Source organism: Vulpes vulpes, chromosome X (genome assembly GCF_048418805.1).
Source record: "Vulpes vulpes isolate BD-2025 chromosome X, VulVul3, whole genome shotgun sequence".
NCBI classification, from domain to species: domain Eukaryota; kingdom Metazoa; phylum Chordata; class Mammalia; order Carnivora; family Canidae; genus Vulpes; species Vulpes vulpes.
In genome coordinates, this window is record NC_132796.1 from 27848743 (window position 1) to 27871576 (window position 22834).

The window sequence follows — 22834 nt, forward strand, 5'->3', positions numbered from 1 at the left end:
TGGTATCGGTTCAGACCCGATTTGTGACCCAGTATGTGGTCTATTCTGGAGAAAGTTCCATGTGCACTTGAGAAGAATGTGTATTCAGTTGAGTTTGGATGTAAAGTTCTGTAGATATCTGTGAAATCCATCTGGTCCAGTGTGTCATTTAAAGCTCTCGTTTCTTTGGATATGTTGTGCTTAGAAGACCTATCCAGGGTAGAAAGAGCTAGATTGAAGTCACCAAGTATAAGTGTATTATTATCAAGGTATTTCTTGAGTTTGGTTATTAATTGGTTTAAATATTTGGCAGCTCCCACATTCGGGGCATATATATTGAGGATTGTTAAGTCCTCTTGTTGGATAGATCCTTTGAGTATGAGATAGTGTCCCTCTTCATCTCTCACTATAGTCTTCGGGGTAAATTTTAATTTATCTGATATAAGGATGGCAACCCCTGCTTTCTTTTGAGGACCATTTGAATGGTAAATGGTTCTCCAACCTTTTATTTTCAGGTTGTAGGTGTCCTTCTGTCTAAAATGAGTCTCTTGTAGACAGCAAATAGATGGGTCCTGCTTTTTTATCCAGTCTGAAACCCTGCGCCTTTTGATGGGGTCATTAAGCCCGTTCATGTTCAGAGTTACTATTGATAGATATGAGTTTAGTGTCATCATATCTATTCAGTCCTTGTTTTTGTGGATTGTTCCACTGAACTTCTTAAAGGGGAATTTTAAGAGTCCCCCTTAAAATTTCTTGCAGAGCTGGTTTGGAGGTTACATATTCTTTCAGTTCCTGCCTGTCTTGGAAGCTCTTTATCTCTCCTTCCATTTTGAATGAGAGCCTTGCTGGATAAAGTATTCTTGGTTGCATGTTCTTTTCATTTAGGACCCTGAATATATCCTGCCAGCCCTTTCTGGCCTGCCAGGTCTCTGTGGAGAGGTCTGCTGTTACCCTAATATTCCTCCCCATAAAAGTCAGGGACTTTTTTTCTCTTGCTGCTTTAAGGATCTTCTCCTTATCTTTGGAATTTGCAAGCTTCTCTATCAAATGTCGAGGTGTTGAACGGCTTTTGTTGATTTTAGGGGGGGGATCTCTCTATTTCCTGGATCTGAATGCCTGTTTCCCTTCCCAGATTAGGAAAGTTTTCAGCTAGGATTTGTTCAAATATATATTCTGGCCCTCTGGCCCTTTCGGCGCCCTCAGGAACCCCAATTAAACGTAGGTTTTTCTTCCTCAGGCTGTCATTTATTTCCCTTAATCTATCCTCATGATCTTTTAATTGCTTGTCTCTTTTTTCCTCAGTTTCCCTCTTTGCCATCAACTTGTCTTCTATGTCACTCACTCGTTCTTCCATCTCGTTAACCCTCGTCGTTAGGACTTCTAGCTTGGATTGCATCTCATTTAATTGATTTTTAATTTCTGCCTGATTGGATCTAAATTCTGCAGTCATGAAGTCTCTTGAGTCCTTAATGGTTTTTTCTAGAGCCACCAGTAGCTGTAAAATAGTGCTTCTGAATTGGCTTTCTGACATTGAATTGTAATCCAGATTTTGTAACTCTGTGGGAGAGACGGCTGTTTCTGATTCTTTTTTTTTTGAGGTGAGGTTTTCCTTCTAGTCATTTTGCTCAGTGCAGAGTGGCCAAAAACAAGTTGTATTGGGAAAAGGAGAAAAAGAGAGAGAAGGAAAAAAAAGAGAAAAAGAAAAAAGAGAAAGAAGAAAAAGAGGGGGAAAAAGAGAAGAAAAAGAAAGAAAGGAGAAAAAAGAAAAAAAGGGGTGGGGTGGGGTGGGGTGGGGGAAGCAATGAGAAATCAAGAAGAAAGAAAGAAAAAAAAAAGCACAAAACAAAAGAAAAAAACAAAAAAAACCAAAAACAAAAACAAAAAACACGGGGGAGTATCTTCCGATTCTCTATACTTTAAAGTCCCTTGACTTCCCCTGGACCTGGTCCGTAGCTGGTCTTCTGGGGGAGGGGCCTGCTGTGCTGATTTTCAGGTGTTAGCACTTGGGGGAGCTGCTCTGCCCCTGCCTGGTGCGGGGCTCGGTGGGGGTTGTTCACCCCGTGAGGCCCCGGGAGGAAGCCACAGTGGCGGGGGCAGCTCTGGGACCCTGGAGTCAGCTCCCGCAGTAACTCTGGGGCTCTCCGTCTGCAGGGCCTGGGTGCTCCCGGGCGGGGCCGCTGATCTGCTGAGCTCGGGGCAGGAGCGTCCTCGCTGTCCTGGGCCCTCCCGGCCTCTGCCTGTCCCGGGGGAGGCCGGATCCTGGGCTGTGTCCCGGCGCCCTGTGCTCTGGGACCTGCGCTGTTGGATTCGCGCTCCCGCCCCGCAGCCCCCTCCGCGGAGCCGCCGCCCGAGCCCCTCCGAGCTGTTCCCGGAGCCGGGCCGCCCCCTCCGCGGAGCTTCTTCCTCCGCCCGAGCCGCCGCCGCTGAGCTGCTCCCGGAGCCGCGCAGCCCCCTCCGCGGAGCCGCCGCCCGAGCCCCTCCGAGCTGCTCCGGGTCCCGCCGAGCGCTGCAGCCCTTAGGGAGCTCGGCGCACTCTCCCGGGGCGCAGTTCCTCTGTTACTGTCCCAGGGAGCCCGAGGGCATCCCCGCCGTCCTGGGGATCCTGCTCCAATTCCCCGGGAGGCCTTTCCCCCGGGAAGGTCGGTGCAGCTCCTGCTCCTCCGGGACGGGGCTCTCCTGTCCTGGGGACACTCGCCCCGGCCTCAGCCCGGCTCCTCGCGGGGCCCCTCCCCCTTGGAGGCCTTTTGTTCCTTTATTTCTTTTTCCCCGTCTTCCTACCTTGATAGAAGCGCGAACTCTTCTCACTGTAGCATTCCAGCTGGTCTCTCTTTAAATCACAGGCCGAATTCGTAGATTTTCAGGATGATTGGATGGTTTTCTAGGTAATTTGTTGAGGACAGGTGACTTGGAGACCCTACTCCTCCGCCATCTTGCCCCTCCCTGGTCACTTATATTCTAAGAAATCACATGCAATATATCTTCTCCTTTTTATTTTATTTTTTTATCTTCTCCTTTATAAGCACATAATTTTTTTCATATAAATCATGATCTGTGTATTTATATAGCTCTCTCCTCAGAGTATGCACTGACCTAAAAAATGTGGTGTGTATTAAGTGTACACAGTAATAATAAAATCCAATGAGACAAAAATGTGGCTGATGTTTCTATTTACTGTTGTCCCTATTACAGAAATTACCAAAAGGATTTTTATAAAATTATATGATCAACGTAGAAAGTACTCCAGCAACATTCTCATTCCCATTCCATCTCTATCTCTCTCTCTCTCTAATCCCTATTGCTATCAACTTCTGATCACAGAGAACTACTTAATCTCTTCTATGAGATGTGCTATTTTTTTCAGATAAACTTTGATATGTTATAATAGCTATTTCATAATATTGCATATGATTATCATTTAGCTTGACAATAAATTCTTTCACATATTTCTTAAGCTGCATGCAGCTTCTTGTAAATCAAACATAGGGTCTACAATTCGGTGCATATAGTATTTTAGTTTTTAAAATCACTTTTACCAGTATTCTTTTATTTTTTAAAGATTTGATTTATTTATTCATGGAAGACGGGGGGGGGGGGGGGGGCAGAGACACAGGCAGAGGGAGAAGCAGGCTCCATGCCGGGAGCCTGATGTGGGACTCGATCCCGGGTCTTCAGGATCACGCCCTGGGCTGAAGGTGGCGCCGAACCGCTGAGCCACCCAGGCTGCCCTCTTTTATTTAAATCAAGTAGATCATCAGGAATAACTTTTTCCAGCTTAAATAGACAATGAAATAGCAATAAGAAGAAGGCACTTGTGAGGCAGAACAACTCCCATACTGAGGAACTGACCATTTAGTTGCTCCTTAATATTATGAATTCCTTGTATTAATCAGTGAATTTAATCTATAAGCTTGATGACAGCTAAGGTGATCAAGTCTACTTAGAACTCAAAGAATCTGAATTGGTCTTTTTACATATTAATGGCCTTCTCTACATCATGCCTTCAACAAACATTTATTGTGCACCTAACTAAAAAGGAGACACTCTTTGAGAAGCCTGGAGTTCAGTTGTGAGTAAGAATGAGTCTTGCACATGAGGAAGTAAACATCTATGAGATGACTAGACAAGTCTACAGCTACCAACAGTATTATGATAAGCCAGAAGTAACCACAGTAGGAGCAAACTCCACCAGAATATAAGTCAGAATTAATTCTTCCTCGAGAGCTGAGGAGTTTTACATAACATTGTGTATCACAGACACAAAGTTAAACACACAAAGGCCAATATTCTTGTTTACTCTGTTAAGACTACACTAAACAGTATTAAAGAACAAGAAAACCATCAGCAACAGAACAGATTTCGAAGACAAAAACCAATGGACCGGGCAGCCCCAGTGGCCCAGCGGTTTAGCACCGCCTTCAGCCCAGGGCGTGATCCTGGAGACCCAGGATCGAGTCCCACATGGGGCTCCCTGCATGGAGCCTGCTTTTCCCTCTGCCTGTGACTTTGCCTTTCTCTGTGTGTGTGTGTGTGTCTTTCATGAATAAATAAATAAAATATTAAAAAAAAACAATGGACCTTGGCTATCATACTCTAATATAGTGATGTAGTATTCTTACATCCATACATGTAATTCAGATATACCTAGAACATTATAGGTACTAATTACGCATTCATCATGCAGTTAAAAGAATAAATTGTAGCACAAATTTGCTTCTGCCTACTCCAATAGTCTGCTTGTCTTCCTAGTTCTTTAGAACATGTCAGTCCTCTACTGTGTAATCAAATTTCTGGTCTCTATGTACCTGCCATGTCTCTCTTATTCTATCTCTCCATGCATTGAGAGGATTCTCCATGAGTGTGTGTACACACACACACACACACACACACACACAGAATAAGGCACTATTACAGCTTACTTCACCTATATTAGAGAAAACTAAAATATAGAGAGGAACACACACTAAAAATTGGAAGATATAAGTAAAGACAATATGAACCATCCTTGAGAGAAAGAAAATTATATGGGTCTGATCTACTTTTGCTTTATTCCACAAATATATGGTATTCTCCTCAGAGGATAGCAAGGTACCTTGAAATCTTAATACTCTCACCATTCATATGAGCTCCTGAATAAGAAAGCTAGAAAGTTATTAATGTCATTTGTTGAATCCCTGTTTGATTTAAATATTAAACAGTAACATGCTAGTTTTTTCAGAATAAAAACCAAATCTGAACATATCCTAATGAAAATGTTCATTTTTCCAAGGTATCTTAAGTGGAAGACAAATAATTTCAAAGGCCATGCTCTCCTTTAACAGTTACTAATGAAAAATATTTCTTTGTTCATATATGCATTAGATATTATGATTAAAAACCACTAGAACATCAAAGGAAAAAAAGCTGAATTCAGATGCAGTGTGCATAATAGGAAATAACATCAAGAGAAATTTAAAACAAAAGACTGAGTATGGTTTGAGAAAGTATCTAGGACCAAAGAAACATGCTATTCTGACCCTGGTTAAACTAACAAAGTGCACGATCTTTTGCAGACTCAGTTTACTCAGCTGTGAAGTGCAGAGTGAAAGAAAAGCATTCTGGACTATTGGAATAACTAGTTCCTGGGACTCAGTAGTGTAGTGTCACTTTGGGTGGTGTGTAAAAAGGGGATTGGGGGTACACCCAGAATGAAAGCTGGGCTAGCAGTTAGCAACTCTTCTTGTGGTCAAGGAAAGAGATGAAAATGACTTGGACCAGGATGGTGGCTGTAAAGGAGGAGAGGTATCAAAGACTTACTGCTATCACCTAAAAGTATAACCCACAAGGCATTGGGATGGATTTAAATTTAAGGCTGACAGAGACTGGGGAATCAAAGATGATATGTAGGTTTTGCTTTGAGCAACTGAGTGAATAGATGATGGCAGCACTTACCAGTCAAGGGGAAACTGGAAGAGGCTATCTGATGAAGATATTTGTTCAAATGATCATCTTGTTGAGAAATGTAAGATAATGATACGGAACAGCCACAGAAGAATTTCAGATACAGTTTATATTCAAATATGGTTTACATTTAAATTACATTTGAAACGACCTTTAATTTCAAGGCAATAGAATGATGGAATGTTTTATTATAAATAGCTCTAATACTTCATTTTCTCCATGTTTTGAGCCGTTTAATTCACCAACTTAAAGTAATTTAAAAGACTGATTTATTACTACAAAGCTTCCTGATCCATTCCTTTAAAGTCAATGCAGACATGGTTGATTCATGGAAGAAAAAGAAACACCCTGAACTCATCCATGTGTTTGGAGGACAAATTAAATCATCTTTTAAATAGCCTCAGGATGGTTTCAGTCATTAAAGAGCAGAAGGCTAATAAAACAACTGTTCCTACTAAATCGTTCTCTGAGTTTTACAAGTAGATGTCCTCCCTTATATATTTTATTGGCAATATATGTTACCTTTATAGAGAAGCAGCTTTTCTATAGCTCTCAAAAAGGTTAAGAACCTGAGGTGTATTACAGGCCAATTTCTCTTGTAAATATTCACTTAAAATAGTTTAAAGAGCTTTTTCTCACATTGGAAGTGATTGATTGCACTAAGTTTAATGTAAAAATGCACTATTCAACCTATGTATGTGTGCATGTGCACATGTATGGATTTACAATGACTTTTGTCCTAATGAATACCTTTAAACCTGAATGAAAAAATCCAGAACTTTTTATTAGAAATAACTATACATTAAAAGAGAAAGAAATGACTAGTAACTCTTATTTAAAACAGTGATGGGATGCCTGGGTGGTTCAGTGGGTCAAGCGTCTGCCTTCGGCTCAAGTCATGACCCGGGCTCTTTGGATCAAGCCCCGCATTGGGCTCTCTGCTGAGTGGGGAGTTTGCTTTTACCTCTAACTCTCCCTCTGTTCTCTTTCTCTCTCAAATAAATAAAACCTTTTGAAAAATGGTGATGAACTTTATTATTTAAGAAATCAATGGACTTCAAAAGAAATAAGGAAATAGAATAGCAGGTTACCTTCCTGTTCCAAATCACCTTCACTATTTATAGATTTATGTCCCGTGAATAAAATTAGGGAAGCAAAGTAAGGACAATTGTACAGATGGCTTTGCTTTATTTAGCATCTAAAAGATTATGATACATCCACATTTTCATTTGAAATAAACATTTGGTCATTTACTAGAAGGAGAAATGGTTCCCAACCATGTTCCATACTTTTTAAAATATTCTACTACAGGTTAATTAATTTGTGCGGATCAGATATTTTGTCCTGAAAATAGTTACCTATATATTAGCTTACTGGCTGATAGTAAATTGTCAAATCCTTGGAAGACTACATCCTTTTCTTTTTGATGCATTTGAAGTACAGAGCACTCTTTCTTACAGAAAGTTGTCAATCAATAGATGCTTGATGAATTAAAATGAATTGATACTTCATAAAATAATGGCCCTGAAGCAAATACATTTAAAAGACTTTTTTAGTGTCTGAAACAATTTACAATGCCAGAATTAGAAGTAGGGGCTACCAAATTTGTAGGTTATTAGTGGTGTGGTTAAACACCCCCATACACACTGGAAAAAAATTCTAAGTCTATCTAGCCACCTGTCCAACATTTGTGTTCTACAAAAACATTCTTTTATTTTTTGGACTAATCTATATGCCTTCAATTCAGTAAAAGACACATTAGCTAAAATAATACTACTCGATAATAATGATGGAATTTGGCTTATCTAAGTAACCAATGTTTAGGTTCTGATAATAAATTCTAATTTTAGAAGTTTCCATTCCTTCTGTAAGATTAGAGTTCTCAGAAATATTATGGTTATTCAGTGCCTCTTGATCAATCTGAAGAAAGATTACTTTAAACAAATGAGAACATTCTTTCAAACACTGGTTACCTCTGACTGCCATTTTCCCCACTGGTTGGTATATATTAAGATTCAAGTGAAGAAGAGGGGAGTTATCTTTTTTCCTTTTGCAATTTTTGTTTTTGCTTAAAACATGTTTCCACTTATTATGAATACACAGATACTATCATTTAATAGAAAATTCATATCAAATATTACTGAAATCTTACTAATATTTTAAACAAGCAAATTTACTTAAGTTATAAAATTTCAAAGATTAATTTCTTACCTCCTAGTTTCTTAATATTCTGTATTTTGTGATTTATTTTTTCACATTTTTCACATGCAGTGCTTATATGCTTTGATGGAAGAAAAAGTGGAACTACAATAAATACTACCTAGGAAATTACATGCAGTTATTTAATTTATATATGGGAGCTTAAATCCTTTTTTTATGGGAGCTTAAATCTTATCTTTATATTTATTCATTAAATTTGGAAATGGGTACTATTTGTCCTTACTTTTAGCCTTTTTTAACCTGGTTCCTGTACCAAGTTTCTACAAATACCCAAGTGCTCAAAGGTCCCTATTGTTCTAGACCAGTCTTTCTCTATCTCCTGCTATCTACACTCAGACTTCCATTGATTAACAATTACAACAATATCATAGTCAACTATTATGTTTTAGGTGACATGAGGTACATTTATACTCTTTCTTACTGAATAGCATTAATGGTTTTAATCATCTTTCAAAGTAATCTCTACATCCAAAGTGGGGCTCAAACTCATGACCCTGAGATCAAGAGCCATATGCTCTATTGACTGAGCCAGCCAGGTGCCCTGAATAGTATTAATTTTAAATAACTCAAAACAGTCCTTAAGAGATCTCAAAAGATCTACTGCTTTCTGCGAAGTGCATGTATATTCATTCCACTTTAAATGCTTTCATCTATAGTGTCTCTACTGATAGAATAATAATGAAACAGTTTTTTTCAAGATGTATTTATTATTTATGAGAGAAAGAGAGAGAGCACACACATGCACAAGCCAGGGGGAAGGGCAGAGGGAGAGGGAGAAAGAGAATCCCAAGCAGACTAAGCACAGAGTCCCAACATGGGGCTTAATCTCAAGACCCTGAGATCATTACCTGAGTCAAAATCAAGAGACACTTAACCAACTGACACAGACAGGTGCTCCAAATAAAACAGTTTTTATCCACCCTGGGATCCCTGGGTGGCACAGCTGTTTGGCACCTGCCTTTGGCCCAGGGCGCGATCCTGGAGACCCGGGATCGAATCCCACATCGGGCTCCTGGTGCATGGAGCCTGCTTCTCCCTCTGCCTGTGTCTCTGCCCCTCTCTCTCTCTCTCTCTGTGACTATCATAAGTAAATAAAAATTTAAAAAAAAGAACTCAGCTACTTCTCTAATGCAAAACCCAAAAATAGGAAAAACAAACAAAGCTCATCTATAAAAAAAAAAAAAAAGACACTTTTCCAAGGTGTTCACTTGCCCAGGTGGTTCTCTACAGACCCAAATTCTCAACTGACCCAAATAAAAAAATCCAGGCAAAGAAATGTGCCATGCAGAGAAACTTACACATTCATGCCTAGGTAAAATGCACATTTTTACTTAAGTCTTGTTAGGATAATAACCTTGTCTGTCTGTCTCTCCTCTCTCTCGCTAATCCATATTTTAGAGATTCCAATCTAGATAAGAGATGTTCACATCACAAGCTGATTGAGCAAATACATGAGTGAGTGAGATGTTTTGGCATACCTTATGTGAAGTCTTTGCCATCTCTTTCTATTTCTGGAATTAACCAAGAGAGACAGTAGAAGGGAATATATTCATAGCTGGTTAGTCTTTCCTTTTGATAACTTTAGTGTGACTTGGATAGGATCCCAAACTTGCAAGATTTGTAAACATCATTCCACTTTGATTCATTATTTATTCTCTGAGGGAAACATCGTAGTAAAAAGAATGCAGTGTCTCTCTTAGGCTGGCTCCAGTTTGTTTGACTTTTGCATTTATTTCCAGCACATTTGGAATTAGTGGATTGATGTCCACCCATTTTAAAACAAACTCAATTAGCACTGTAGTAAAGAGTAACTTTTCAATCAATGCAAAGGGAAACCTTCAGGGAAGAGGACAGAAATATTGAGCATTATAATTATTTTCTGTAGTAGCTACAAGCAGGAACAACTCCAACTCACTAGCTAAGGGGTGTGGGCAAGTTACTTAAACTCTTCAGTTATAAACAACCATAGTAATAGTGTCTACCTCCTAGGGTTGTTGTGGGAATAAGATCAATTTATATGTATAAAGTGTTAATTACTGTGCCCAGTGCTTATAAATTTTCAGTAAATATTACAACAGATGATATCAACATTTCAATACAAATGCTACTCCTGATTTCAGAAGATAAGAATTTTTCTGAGATTTTTGGGAACATTTCAACCACCCACACAATGCTAAATAAAGTCATGGTTGCAGAAGAAAAACTCCTTATATTTTCACAAGTGTGCTCATTAGTGTCTTACAAATACTATGACAGTTATAAGAATAAGGTATTGTAATTATGAACCAGCCTTCAGGAGACTTGTTAGAAATCTTCAGTAAACTGTGTGTGTGTGTGTGTGTGTGTATAATTCAAGATGTAGTTCAAGTCTACTGTGAAGTATTATACTCTCGAGCTTAAGAATGTCAAGGACTACCACCCAGAAATCCAGCTGTGAACTAGCAATATCCCTCAGATCAGGAAACTAAAAAATGGGCAGGTCACAGGGAGAACAGGAAGATTTAAAATGGGAAATTATTTAATTTGCTGAGTCAGCATTTATTCTATGGGCTGGCAAAATAATTAGGAAGATCAGCTCTATTAAGATAATTTATAGACTAGCAAGAGAAATAACATTTAATTTCTGCAATATTCCAGGCACTTGACATATGTTTTAGCTACTGTTTCTGAATGCATATTACAAAATAAATACTTTAAAGGTGTTATTTAATTTAATCCTTGCAGTAATTTTATCAGGTAGATAGTAGTGATTCTACTTTGGACATGAGCAAAACTGAGGCTCAGAAAGTTTTCCAGCACCATTTGACTAATTAAAGGCAAAGCAGGGGGTGCCTGGGTGGTTCAGTTGGTTGGGCATCTGCCTTCGTCTCAGGTCACAATCCCAGGGTCCCGGGAACAAGCCCTGCATTGGGCTCCCTGCTCAGAGGCAAGTCTGCTTCTCCCTCTCCCCCTCCCCTTTCTCATGCTCTCTTTTTCTATCTCTCTCTCACTCACACTCTCTTTCTTTTTTTTGAAGGAGGGGGGACAAAGGCAAACAGGATTTCAACCCAAAGCTGTCTGGCTCTGTGAATAAAAGGTTAAAATCAGGCCTGGGCTAATAATGTAAACTTGCCTGGGAAAATGACCAGAGAATCTTATTTTCTTAGAATTATGAGGTGAAGATAGTTGTGGAGTGTTGTGTCTCTTTTGTTTGCTAGGTACAGCTACTCTTAGACCAGTGGGTGGAGGGGGAGCTATGAAGTGACATGCAGCCCTTCATCCTCTAGATGACTAGAATGACTAGAATGATATTAAATATCGGTGGGAAATCAAGGCAACAGCTTCTTTATGTCATGTGGCCCATACTGACGTAGGATCTTGTCCTTACCAGATGTACCTGATTTGGACGAAGGGCACATGTGCATATTTCCGTTGCTTCTGGGCCATCCAATGACATAAAGATTTCATGCCAGCAGATTTCCTGCCTTCTATCCCTGTATACAGCTAAGTAAATGTAGTATTAGATTAAATTTTATTACATCTGTGAATATAATTACCAGTTTGATCCCCTCACAAAGTGACACTGCAAGCTACAATGACCATTATATCCTACCATTAAAAGTCATGTATCTGGGGCAGCCCTGGTGGCTTAGCGGTTTAGCACCACCTTCAGCCCAGGGCGTGATCCTGGAGACCCCAGATCAAGTCCCACGTTGGGTTCCTTGCATGGAGCCTGCTTCTCCCTCTGCCTGTCTCTCTCTGTCTCTCTAATGAATAAATAAAATCTAAAAAAAAAAAAAGTCATATATCTGGCTGAAATACAGGCTGTTTAGCGAAACTCATCCTAGGTAAATGGCTTTGATTAAAGCTAACCTATTTGTGGTATTAACATCAAAGATTATGAAGTTAACTAAAGCCATTTGCTTCTTATAAATAGATTTATAGGATCACAAACTTTATTCTGCAAAAAAAGAATTATTTTACTGCCATTTAAATTTCTTTTATTTCATTATCCTTTAGTTAATATTGAAAATTCCTCTGGAATAAAAGGCTTTATTGGCTTTATCAGCTGCGCCAGTGAAAGAAATATGTACTGGTTGAAAAAGGGATCATCAAAGCCCTGATGACAAGGCACAATGATATTAGTTGGGATCAAAGTGAGAAAGGAAGAGAGAAAAGGAAAAACAAAAGGATGAAGAGTCAAGGACCGCCTCTGCACAGGTGGTCCTCGATGACACTTTGGTGGCATCGTGCTTCAGAGAGAGCACCATTCCATCACAAACACGTCTGTGAAGTAATAAACAGAAGAAGGGATGGATAGAGAAAGAGAGAGCTGTGCCGACAAGAGATAAGACAAGTCCCTTAATCCTAAAGAAAATGTTTTGGTAGCCAGTTTATATGACATCAGGCTCATTCTATTTTATCTGGTGGATGAGCCACTTCTCATTAACAACAGGACTGTTACCAATAAGCAATGCTCCAGTAAAGTGAGGATTTGAACAGCAGCCTTAGTCATCTTTCCAGGAAGAAAATGCTAGATGTCTGAACAAACTCTGGAACAACAGATTCAGATTTTATCCTCTAAAAAGGTATATCTCATAGAAACAACTGTTCTATCACAGCTATTACTACTGTGGCTATATGATGGTCTCACCTGATGAGCTCTTAAAAATTGCTGGTGGCAGAGGCCCACCTGAGACAAATGAAATCAGAATATCTGCTCCAACCCCAGTGTTTTCATAAACCACCCCACAATATTTTATTGGGTACTCCTGTTGGAAATAACATGGACTCTGAAAAGAAATAAACCTGAATTTGATTCCAGCTAATCTATCTGTTCACGGTGTAATCTTGGGTTTAGGAAAGCTTCCTAAGACTCAGTTTTCCTATAAGGATTAAATGCTCTGGAATTATTGTGTAAAAAAAAAGGATAAAGTATGTGAGGGTCCTAGAACATGGTTGCCCTACTTAAATTTTAGTTATATTTTAGCAAAAGGAACTTTATATATTTTAGTTTATATCACTGGTGATATATTAGAAAAATCCTTTTTAAGGGTTAACTGTGCTTCTATTTAAGGCAAGCTTATTCAGCAATATTGAAAAGGTAATTCACAAGAATGATACTACAGAACAATTGATTATTTCTAAAAAGTAAAAACCCTGGGTTTCAACCACCACATTATATTTTAATAATATATAACATTCCTAAACACTTAACACTATAACAGTTTGCTCATCTCTCAAGTAGACCCACATATGACCCACAAATTTGCCATAAAACAATAAATCTAAGAGTATATTATTAGTTTATTAGTTTAATTATTTTTAAGTATAATCACAAGACTAACCCCACAAATTTGTCATAAAATAAATCTAAGAGTATATTATTAATTAGTTTAATTATTTTTAAGTATAATCACAAGACGACTAGGAAGCTCCTTGTCTCTTTCACAAGGATAACCATCCTGTTATGAGAATTAAATGGAATTCAATATTATTTCACCTAAATATTTTTCTAAACTATTTTAGAATAGCATAGAAATGTATTTTGTAAATGTATTTTCTGTTTAAACATATTTTCTAATACATTTTCATCTTATATTTCATATTCCAGCTATTAAATGGCCCATGAATGTCTATATAGGGAAATTACTTAACTGGGAAATATATAGATCAACCTGATAATCTCTTTCCCTAATACTGAGTTTTAAGGCTTTCAGATACTTATCTGCAAGTTCTATGATATCTTCTATGATTTTTTTATCAAACATAGTTAATTCTAATTTGAAGACAGTGACATGAATCAAAATGTTCCAGCTATAAGTAACATATGCTTTACTTTCAAACATTATCACTGATTTAATAGAAACCTCAAAAATTTTGAAACTCTTTATGCCATTTTATCATTTTCTGTCATTAAATATTTAAAATGCTTTTGATTAAGGCTACAATCCTCTGTGACACATAAGAAACACAGATATCAACTATGGAACACTTACTAATATCTCATTTAATGCTTCATAGCTGAGTTCGATTAAAATCAGTATCAAAGGCACAACAAATTATTTTTCTAATATATTTTCCTTAACAGTCTAATGGACTCCTAGCAATGTTATACCTAGGGATACCATTCACAAAATATCTATTGTAGGTCATTCAGCATTGGAATGTGGAGGATGCATTTCCCAACTGTTTAAACAATTTATAGATGTCCTATCAGTCATTCAACATAATTTATTGTGACTATATAGGCCTAACATGTTATGTTTCCCCCACTTAGATAGAAAACATCCTGGTAAAATAACTGAAAAGAAATTCCCAGTTATCTAGGCACGGATTATACTCAAATGCTTCTGAACAAATTTGGTATAGAAACTCATACACACGGGATCCCTGGGTAGCTCGGTGGTTTTAGCGCCTGCCTTCAGCCCAGGGCGTGATCCTGGAGTCCCCAGATCATGTCCCACGTCGGGCTCCCTGCATGGGGCCTGCTTCTCCCTCTGCCTGTGTCTCTGCCTCTCTCTCTCTGTCTCTCATGAATAAATAAATAAAAATCTTTGGAAAAAAAACTCATACACAGTGCAAATATTAAATCACATGTTAGATTATACTTCATTATTTAAATTCACAATCAAGTGAGAAACTACATTACTTAACTATAACCATGAATAATATTCATTTTAGCAAATCAGCTCCTACAAGAGATAAAAAATATAAATGGACTGTTTTCCATGGAGTGCAAATTGTGATAAAAGGACATGAAAGATTAGTACAAGATGCTAAATTATGGTATAAGGGTAAATTCAGGCCATGTACACACACAGATATCATTTTTAATGTTTTGGAGGTTTCCCTGTTGTCTAAGTGGGTGAATTTGGGACAGTTATATCCAATTATTTCAGTCATCCAAATGACTGATATGAATCAACAAAATAAAAAGCACATCAATTTATTACTTATATGCCCTGAAAATATTAAGCGTTCTATGCTATCTGAAGTGAGAATAATGTAGAAAAGAGTATATCAAAAAGAGACAATAAATTCACATTCTCTCTCTCTCTCTCTCTCTCTCTCTCTCTCTCTCTTTCTCCATGCCCTACTTCCCATTATGCCACTGTTAACTATTCAAGCTACTAGAAAATGTTAACATATTTGTTTTGGATTTCTGTTGTGACAAGCAATTTAAAGTTTTCCATCAGGAAATAAGAGATTCCAACAGTAATATCTTAATGTTAATATAGTCACCTGTATCACAATGTTAATATAATCTCTATCCTCATTTTTATGCTAATATATTTGTATACTATTATTGATAACCTTTTACCGACATAGAAAGTTTTCATTTACTTATTTTGCTATGTATTACTCTGATATACAAAGTACTACCTCATTGTCCCTTAAAGATTTTTTTCTACAGTAGCAGTGATAATAAAACTAAGGATGCTTCCAGATACTCTTGTAAAATTATCTTCAACTCAAACATATTAAAGTATATTAAAGTGGCACTAGATAGTCAAGGCTAGTTATGTAATGTGTCTGCCCATGGAAAAGACAAGTTGTTAAAAAAAATGTGATTCAGGGTAAAACCTAAAACTAGTCAAGGATATCCTAATAAGTAGCCTTAGTCTCATGATATGCAGGCTAGAAATATGTTAATCACATTTCTGTGGACTTCTGCATCAGCCTTCAGGTTTGCTAAAGCCTCATTAGATATCAATGTTGATCTCTGTTCTAAACAATGCTAATGAAAGTATATATTTAAATTATTTAACAGTGTTTCCCAAATTCCTTTGCTAAAAGGTTGTGCTCAATATACATTAAGTAAATGAGACGGCAACACTAAATTTACTAATGTACCCCATTCCTTTGCTAATACAGCACCATCTCTAATTTGCTCATTTCAAATGCAATCCATTGAAGTTCAAAATTAAAGAAATATTTTCATTATTATTACATTTAACAACTATTAAATGATATAATTTGGTTTTAATGATCAAATTTTAATGTTTCTTTAAAAAAGAAATCCTGGAAAAAGTGGTCTCCTGCTGACATAATAAGAACATTATTTTGCTATTATCATATCTGCATAAGCAGATGATGATACTTTCCATTTTCTGTAACAGAATAACTAGACTAAAAAATGTTCTTCCAAGAAACTCAGGATTTAGTTTTAGATAGTAACAACCTACAGTATTTCTGCCAGAAATAATGATATAAATCAATTTTAAAAGGGGGGGTGGGGCAAAAATATCACATATTTTGCCCAGGTTACTTTGTCATCAAAAAGGTAATGACCAATTTTTATTCCCATGTACTACTAAAATATTTTCTTTAATATATGGAAAAAGAACATTTTACACTGAAGAGAGTTTGGTTCTAAAGGATCTGAGATACTTAAAATAATTTCTAGTTTAAATCATATACATAGGGAACACCACTCTATTCCAATCTCATTACATTTTCTGGGGGAAAAAAGGTATTCTATAGTGAGTCTTGGAAAAACAATCAGTACAAACGATAGGAAATTAATATGTATGTCCATAAAAAAGTTCTAGTTATTTAAGTTAACAACATCCTTCTGAGGTAGTATGGTCTTACTCTTTCCATCTTAATGTAAACTACTTACTAATATTTCTTGTTGTTAGGCAATCAAAATGTGATTGTTGGAACCAAGATGAAAGAAAAAAAACACTGCTTGCTCAAACAACTAATACCCAAATAAGAGGCCTTAAAAGCATTCTTCTCTTTTATGGCAAATGCTACATATTTTCCCTTGAATTTTTTTAAAGGCTAACAAAACTGCATGGATACAAAGTTAAGTCTGAAATCATTCACTTCAAGAGTATAACTTTCCAAAAGGCAGAGCGTATTCTTGGAAAAGTAGACTCTAAAAATAAAAACTGAAGAGTGATGCAGGGATTAGCCAAGCAGAAAATACAATGTGTCACCATCTTCACAAAGTTAAAATGAAGTCTATTAAAACCAAAGTAATTGGTATGTAAATATCATTTTGAGGTTACAAATATTTCTCACAAGCCATAGTGTTCCTCAAATTTGACTCTCACCATTCATTTATTTTTCATTCTAAAGTTACCCTGGTAAATAAGTGAGGGCATTTCCACATCATATTGCATACCCCAAACAGAAATGATTAACAACAATGATATGCAAAAGATATCTAGAACCAGCACAATTTTTATCCCCAATTTTTTTATTCCTTTATAAAGAACAACTTCACTTTGTTATTCCCATGAAAAAGCTGACAAAGCATTCTCTTAATGCAGAAAGTGCTGTGTGGATTGGCAAACAAACTAATTTCTTGAAATTCAGGGAAGCAAACAATAATTGTGGGTATATAAAACCCACAATGAAGTAGTAAGCATGTCTTATAGGGAAATCGTGACAGAAAGTGAATCGCCTGATTCACAATGGAATATATTTTGAAGGAGATAAACCTTTTATATCTACGAGCATAAAGGCACGTAAATTATCAAATAATTTTACCCTACTAGTACTTATTTTTGCATGTGTTAACATTTAAACACAGCAAAAACAGCTCCTGAAATTGCTTATGCTAATACTTACTGCTACTTATTTTAAAAGGCAATTCCTCTTAAAACCAAACCTCAGGCCTCAAAACACCAGTTAAAGCCAAACAAAGCATACCAAAGTCAATATATGCAAGACATGAAAACCTCCAAATTATATTTCAATGACTTTTTAATTTATAAATCAACCCAATCAGCAAAGCACATATTTAAAATTCTAAAAACATTTTTTGGCAGGTACTTCTTAGGCCAAATATAACTTCAATTCCCCCCCCCCCCCAAATAAAAATCTCTCCAAACATTAAGCGAAATGTTTTATTAATCTCCTAAAAAGCATATTAGATATGAAATGAAAATTGCGTTGGAGAATAGCTGACATCATCGTGCATAAGCTAAAGGACCAATATCTGGTTAAATAAAAATATGAACATCTCAAACGTAATTACCATAGAGGGCATGAAAGAAGTCCATGAATCTCCCATGTTAGATACATTGAAGAGATAAACTCTTAGAAATGCTATTCTGTCTTTTGTGACTAATGAATCTGTAAATAAAAATCCTCATGATTTAGTTAATATTTTTTCCTTCAATTATCATTGATATCATCTCTAAGAAAGATTCTGAACAATTTCTAGATGCATATTAGGGTATTTCTCTAACACACCGGCAGAAATTGACACATACCTAAAAATATAAAGTAAGATTTATGTTGAATCTTCATCCTACTGACAGCCATAAATAAACCGTAATAAACCATTTTAGGAGACAGAATGCTCTTTGAATTGGAAGGGAGCCCATGAACAGAAAGTTTTCGGATAGAAGACTTTATTGGCAAAATGAAACCATAACCAGTGGTTTGCTCTCTATTAATCAGCTTGTATTTCATATCATTTTTGGTTGACTCTGAATTGTTGTTTGAGAGATTATAATGGTAGACAAGATGTACATTTCAACATATACTTTCCATTTGGGAAAATTGGAAAATTTATGCTATAAAACACATCATTCACGTAACTGCCCTTTTCTGATTACAGGCTTACCAATCTACTTTCTGATTATGATGTGGACACCTATTTGGTGTCCTATTTCACTGATTCAAAGGAAGATTTAAGATCAAAGGCCATTTTATTACTTAACAAGAAAAAAAGTCTATTTCAAACCTACTCAAACCTACTCTTACTATTTTATGAAGGACAGGGCACACACAAGCATAACCAGAGCATATATCCTAGATATTGGGAACTGGTTACCATATATGAGTTTCATGAAAAACAAAACACTATTAACAGGCTTATCCTTCAAATCCATACACTGTAGCTCTTATCCTTAGGGGTTCGAGTTCATATTTTCATTACTTCTGCCTTTCTCTACCTCGCTGGAGTATAAAAGAACATGAAAATCAGTATGGGAGTCAATAGTGAGGTAACCCTCCCCCATCCTGAAAAACAAGAAAATATGATTGATACAATCTCTTCCTTAGAGCTAAACCAGGGCAGGAGAGATGCTAATCATCTATTGAAGCAACACAAAGAATTTACAGGAGTCAGTGCTAAATTATGCATTATTTAAAGCAGAAGAAACATTTCTAATGAACTTAATCTGATTTCAACTCACAAACACATTTGTGCTATTATAATTTTCCTTCCCAAGTACATGTGCCTACCAAGAGCAATGTATCAGTCAATTACATGAGAGTATTCTGGTTCTTGTCATAGTTAAATATCTCATTTAAAATGACTAAATTTTTATTTTGATTGATATATTTTCTTTTGAATTTAAAATCACACACACACCTCCATCGCCATCATATGGATCTGCTGTCAATAAGATGAGGTAATGAGGTCTGCAATACAGAGGATTAGATTCTACTTAACAACAAATTCATCAGTGAAAGAATATCCCCTGAGTTATTTCTGAGCGTTTCCTGATAAGACCTATTACCACCACTTGATCTCCTTAGTTGGAACTGATTCAATACCCCAAAGACCATTTAATTCTTTTTTTTTCTTTTTTTTTTTTTCTTTTTTAACGGGACTCGATCCCGGGACCCCAGGATCACATCCTGGGCCAAAGGCAGGCACCAAACTGCTGAACCACCCAGGGATCCCCACCATTTAATTCTATAACCCTACCCAAATATCAGCTCCACTGACACTGCTTCTCCAAATTCTGGTTTTAGAGTATGTTTTTAAAACCTCAAGAAAGTGAGAAGAGAGTCTGCAATTTCAAACAAGTTGGCAAACAAAAAAAGTACCTCATAGGCTAGAAGAAAAGCAGAGGTCAAGAATCATTATCCCTCTAATCCATGTATCTGGAAAGTATGACTATGTAGCACCAGAGATAATGATGAAATTTACTTAAGCATAATATAATAAAAATATAAATACAGTGCTGCCTGTCAACTGAAGAAGGAGAAAATGAATAACCATTCAATGGAGGATTTCCCCCAGAGTGACAAATTATAACAGAAGCAGAGCCAGGAATAGATTTCCTGATTTCAACAGTAAACCATGTTGCCTTTTATAGAATATATGAATGAAATTGGCAAGAGTAGCTAATTAATTATAGCTGATTAGTCTATCAAATCTCTTGGTAGAATAAGCAAAACATGAACTTTTTTTTTAACTATTTGGAGTCAATGTACTTCAAATGTAGCATGCTTCATCCATGAGGTGTATACAATTCTAAAGGCTTAAAATTTTTTCTCAAGTTTTACACTTTAATTTTAGATAATAGTATTTTGAGAACTAAATCCATATAGGACAATTTATAATACACTGCAAGAAGACAGATCATTTTAAATACATCCAGGATATAGAAAAACATATAATGCATAGTTTCTCTTTCATGCTTAGTTTGTAGAAATGTTAAGTCTGAGATTATAAATATTAAACTATACTAAAAACTATGGTAGTCCAGAAATGTACCGACCTTCAGGATCAAGCAGTTTCTCTATGCCTAATTGATATTTGGCAATGTTGAATGCATGTTCCAGGCGTTGTGTGGCTGACTGCTGGCAAACCACACTATTCCAATCAAACAGGTCTGGCCTGAAACACACATACATAAAAATAAATATAAATCAATTTACAATATTTCACAAGATTCACTTCATTTCTGATTTTTAATTGACAACCCATGCCCATCATCCTTAAGAGTGTTACTCTTTATTACCCCTCAATAACACTTTTCATTTAACAAGTCACAATTTTACTTGAAAATCCTGAAGAAAACAAAGGAGAATTTATTCTACCTTGCCAAGCAACAAAAAATATATTGATGTCATCCAGTCTCAGAAATTTGAATGCCAGCCATTTGCTGGTAAGTTCCAATTTTATAAGCCTGGCCCAGACTTCTTCCCTAAACTCCCGACTCTAGATTCATCTGTTTATTCAGTATCCCCACTTACAGTCATCATAAACCTCAGGTGTCCAAAACCAAGCTTCTGGTATTCATCCCCATCACACTCCCCCAACCCACCTACTTTTCTTTTACTTCTTTCCTCAATAATCAAGGACAAGCTTAAACTTGCAGTGGCTCAGACAGAAATCTTGGAGTCTAATTTGCTGACTCTTACTCTTATACAACACTTAGTTGGAAATATATCCAGAATTTGACCACTTCTCACTATCCTTGCTGCCATCACCTCAATCTAAACCACCGTTTTATCTTGCATGGAGTATTTATTGTATTAACTTTCCAACTGCTTCCACCTTTGCCCTTGTTAATCTATTCTAAGCAAAGCTCTCAGAGTGATCTGTTAAAAAGTTTCATCATAAACTTCTCAAATCTCTCTTATTGGGGAGTAAAATTCATTGATTTACCTGTGACCTACAAGGCCCAACATCTACTGGCTCCTGGTTAACACTCTAATTATTTCTTGCCTCTCTTCTCATATTCAAACAGGCCTAGGTAGTTTCTGTATTTGCATGTGCTGCTCCTGCCTAGAATTCTCTTACCCCAGACATTGACATGGCTCACTCCTCTACTTCCTTTGTGTCTTTTCTCAAAAGCCACATTATTGGTGTGGCCTTCCCTGCCCTCTCCCCACCTAAAATTGCACACTCCCAAATCAAACTCACACATACTCATTCCTTATTCCTTTCTTTCTCATCACCACTTACTACTATTTAATATTTTATATATTTAATTAATCTTGTCTATTTATGTTTCCCCTGCTAGAATGTGGAATACACAATTTTTCCCCTACCAATTTCATTCACTTTTAGAAACCCAGTCTGACACATAGGAGCAGGTCTATAAATATTTGTTGATTAAATATTTGTTGACTCAATATATTTTGTTGACACACAACTAGACAATGGATGAGAACATACTATATGAATATCATTTCACTTGATTATTGAGAAAACACGAAGAAATGTAAGAGGGAGTTCTTATCCTATAGGGACTTAAAAACCTAATAAGGAAGAAACCACACACATCATAAGTTAAAACGAATTCTAAATGTGAAAAGTACACGTAGTAAGATATAAGGTTTTCTAAAATCTGAAGAGGTCAAGAAATATTTTTTGAGGGTTAAGGGATTCTTAAATGGTGTTTGGGGTTTAGATTTAAGAACTTTTTGAGAAGGGAATTCTGAGTTGTGTGGATATTTAAAAAATCAAAGTTTTTACAGGAGAAGAAAGCAGAATGTGCTCAGTCAGACCTCATGGGCCTGGCTCCATTCAGAGATCATCAGTATCAAGAAGCAGCGGGAGTGTTAGGATGGGGAACTGGGATGAGTCTGTGAAAGGCACTGGCTGTTTAAGGAATTACAGTTTATCCCTACAACACTGGAAACTTTTAGTCCAGTAGTTCTTTGCCTTTTCTGGATCACAGATACCTTTGAGAATCTGATGAGCACTGTAAAACTTTCATCCATACACAAACCTGTCCATATCTTTACACATGATTTACATACAATTTTAGGAGAATTGGGTCTGTCAATGGACTCCTGCTTAAGAACTCATGCTCTGTAAGGGAGGAAATTATAAAGACAGGCTTAGCTGCAATTTTCAAAAACCATTAACTGAAAATAAAGGTACAACTCACTCATTTAACTCTCATCGCCTTTTCTTTACTTGATGCTACCTGGATTAATTTACCAGAATTTTGTCTACTTCTTAGGAAGTCTAATGGGTCCTCTATACTCCAAGTTACCCTGGAGA

General features: G+C 36.7%; 1 protein-coding gene across 2 annotated transcripts in view; it reads right to left on the reverse strand.

Annotated features, from left to right (window-relative positions):
* DMD (dystrophin) overlaps positions 1-22834 on the reverse strand; it is a 2426617-nt gene that overhangs the window by 1614908 nt on the left and 788875 nt on the right. For both annotated transcript variants that reach the window (XM_072743155.1, XM_072743156.1), the window contains exon 7: positions 20595-20713. In XM_072743155.1, coding sequence (XP_072599256.1) covers positions 20595-20713 — 119 coding nt within the window. The remainder of the gene's footprint in view (positions 1-20594; positions 20714-22834) is intronic.